Source organism: Egretta garzetta, unplaced genomic scaffold (genome assembly GCF_000687185.1).
Source record: "Egretta garzetta isolate BGI_Z169 unplaced genomic scaffold, ASM68718v1 scaffold293, whole genome shotgun sequence".
In the NCBI taxonomy this organism is placed as follows: Eukaryota; Metazoa; Chordata; class Aves; order Pelecaniformes; family Ardeidae; genus Egretta; species Egretta garzetta.
In genome coordinates, this window is record NW_009259318.1 from 3,729,253 (window position 1) to 3,732,221 (window position 2,969).

General features: G+C 46.6%; 1 protein-coding gene across 1 annotated transcript in view; it reads left to right on the forward strand.

The window, feature by feature from the left end:
- The first annotated feature begins 1,194 nt into the window (after positions 1-1,194).
- Positions 1,195-2,969, forward strand: part of MANSC1 (MANSC domain containing 1) — a 9,630-nt gene continuing 7,855 nt past the window's right edge. Inside the window, exon 1 of the mRNA XM_009636507.1 lies at positions 1,195-1,256. Coding sequence (XP_009634802.1) covers positions 1,195-1,256 — 62 coding nt within the window. The remainder of the gene's footprint in view (positions 1,257-2,969) is intronic.

Genomic DNA, 2,969 nt, shown 5'->3' on the forward strand with positions numbered 1-2,969 from the left:
TTTAGTTATGGATATTAATCTTTCTCTCCTAAGGCAAACCCGCCAAACCCCGAAGCGCCGGGTCTGCGTCCCAGGCTGCCCAATAAGGCCACCCTCCGCAGGGCCATGCTCTTCTCCCGTGGATTGCTTGGTGGCATTGCCCCCTCCCAAAAAAAAGCCCTGCAGCCCCTTGTCCACTGCAGGGTGCAGAGCAGCGGGGCACACATGGGAAACGGCCGACATAAAAGCAGCTGGGGCCAAAAGTTCACAGACAACTCAGTTACCTAAGGAAAAAAATAAAGTGAAAAGGAGAAGGAAACGTACTTTGAGATTTCAGACTTGTTATTTTCATATTTTACAGTCAAATCAGCAAGAAAGCCACACGATTGCCTCTGACAGAAGAATTATCTGCGAACATGAAACGGCGCTGGTGTGCACCAGCTTCTGAAGGGGTCCGCCCTCCGCTCACGCACGATGCCCAGCGTCACTGAAAGCTCTCGGCGGCGTTTCTCTTGGCTGCCTTTGGAAACTGCCACCAAGATTTACTTGAATGCAGAAATAATGCTCCTACCTCGTGGGAACTGCGCCTCACAACTGCTACCAAGACCATGTGAGCCAAGGCTATGGGAAGACAATCCCAATCCAACACCACCTTTTGTCAGCTGCAGGCTGTACCACATGCTTTTGTAACCTAATAATAATAGACCTTTCTTTCAAGTAGCTGAACAACTGCTTGATTCCTGCCAAAATAACAAATATGTAGTATTAAAGCAATGTCATTATTTCAGGGGAAGAACAAACTACTGTCGGCACAATTCAGTTTACAAGCTTGAGTTCCTCATCAGTAATACACACACACACACGTGATTGAAGTCACACTCGTGAGCAGTCTCAGTGGCTTTTAAGGACGGACTGGCAGTGTTCAAAGATAAATGCAGTGTTTAAAGATGAAGTGCATGATGTCCACAGGACTACAGCCTAACCAGTGCTTGCCATAATGTCATTTGACATTATCCATCAGTCTTGGACAAATTTTAAAATTAGGTCCACTGGATCACCACTTTTAACTTCAATTCGCATTCTTTCTACTTCTATATAATGGGCATCTCACTCCCCTCTGAAGTGTTTTCATTTATTATGGTGAGAGTGAATTTGCAGTGTATCACTACCCCAGAGGAGTTTTAGTTTACCTTTCAACCAACATATGTGTCTACCATGTGGAATCTTATAACTGAAAACATTACTAAAATAAAGGTATATGTTAATGTGTTAGTTGTGTAAGTGAATTCTTTGCCTCTGATGTGGATGTAACACACAAGTCCTCTGCAGCGTCCTGCAGCTGCTAACTCAATGTACCTGAAACAGCGTGCGGCTGGACATATCTACATTAGAATGTATAAATCTCATGTTTGCATTACCGTGAATCATAGAATCACAGAATTGTTTAGGTTGGAAAAGACCTTTAAGATCATCAAGTCCAACCCTTAATCTAACAATGCCAAGTCCACCACTAAACCATGTCTACCTGTCTTTTAAATACCTCCAGGGATGGGGACTTGACCACTTCCCTGGGCAGCCCGTTCCAGTGCTTGACAACCCTTTTGGTGAAGAAATTTTTCTTATTTTTGCTTGCTTTTAATGACTCAAGCAACTTAAGGGCCTTCACAAATATTTTATATAGTTTCTCATCAGTTTTGCTTTTCCTTTATGACTTACTCTGTGTATTCGATACTTAACATAAGTGGATTATTTGAAACTATCTGGTATATTAAATATGTAGCTGCAGGTTCCTCAGAAGGGCCTGGCTAGGGCTTAAGGCAGAAGTGGTGCACGGGGGTAACGTGGCACAGGAACAGCCCTGACCCACCTGCCCCTGCATCGCGTCACATCAGCGCGCAGTCCCGATTAGATGGGGGCAGTCCCCTTGGCCTCCTTGCCCCCACCCAGCGAGGTGGGTCAGTGCCATGCTGCCAGGCTCTCCAAGATTGGTTTATGATGACTAGTTTGGGGGCAAGGGATTTAACTGTATGTGACTGTACATGAGTGTGAGCACCCACAGATGCAATTTTATATATATATATGTATTTGAAGTTCCTCTTATCTGCACCCAGGTGTTTCACCCAGGAGGACACCAGCCTCCAAGCAGAGAGGTGCTCTACAGAGGTACAAAAACACCTTTAGCAACACAGCACCGCGATGCAGGGCTGATGGGGTCCAGCTATCCTCCCCTCTCTTGGCCTCCCTCCCTTCCCATCTCAGTGGGGAAGGGAGCTCAGCAGCTGCTGGACAAGGCTGGCTCTCTCCCTGCCAGCAGCAACAGTTTCTGCATGACTTTTGATGGACCTCGGCTTCCCTGCACCTCATCGGCCTGGCTGAGTTGCACCCACTCTCTCCAGGGCGGTCGGGTGCCCACCCTAAAAAGAAGAGGTAGGAAGCGGGGAAAGAAGCAACCCAACTGGTGGCTGGACCAGGGCAATTGTGTCATCCCATATTATCTCTTCTGCCCTGCTCGTATATCACATATCACATCAGCCCTTCGCATATTCCCATCATCACCTGTGCCTGTGTCACCACTGTAGTCTCTGCACAGATCTCCACACCCACTGTCACTCCAGTACCCTGACACCCCTAACCCTCAACACTATCCCAACAGTCCCGATGAAGAACCATTTTCCTCACCCTCCAGTTGTGACCACCCCAGCCAGACCTTTAGACTTTTTTTTGAGCTGCTTTAAGCTCGGCTTCCTCCACCACCACTACGTAACCAAAGGCAGGTGGCAGCTGGGACTCTGCCTAATGTGTAGCACAGGTAATATAATATTTGTGCTTGCTTTTAGTATTCAGTCCCATAGTTACCATTCACTGTGTGATGCAGTCAATAGGTGACCCCTTAAACATTCACATTCTCTTACAGCTTTTTCTCTTAACAGTGAAAATAATTTTACCAGTTTACCAAAAAAGGGAAACCTGGCTGCCAAAAGCATTTCCCT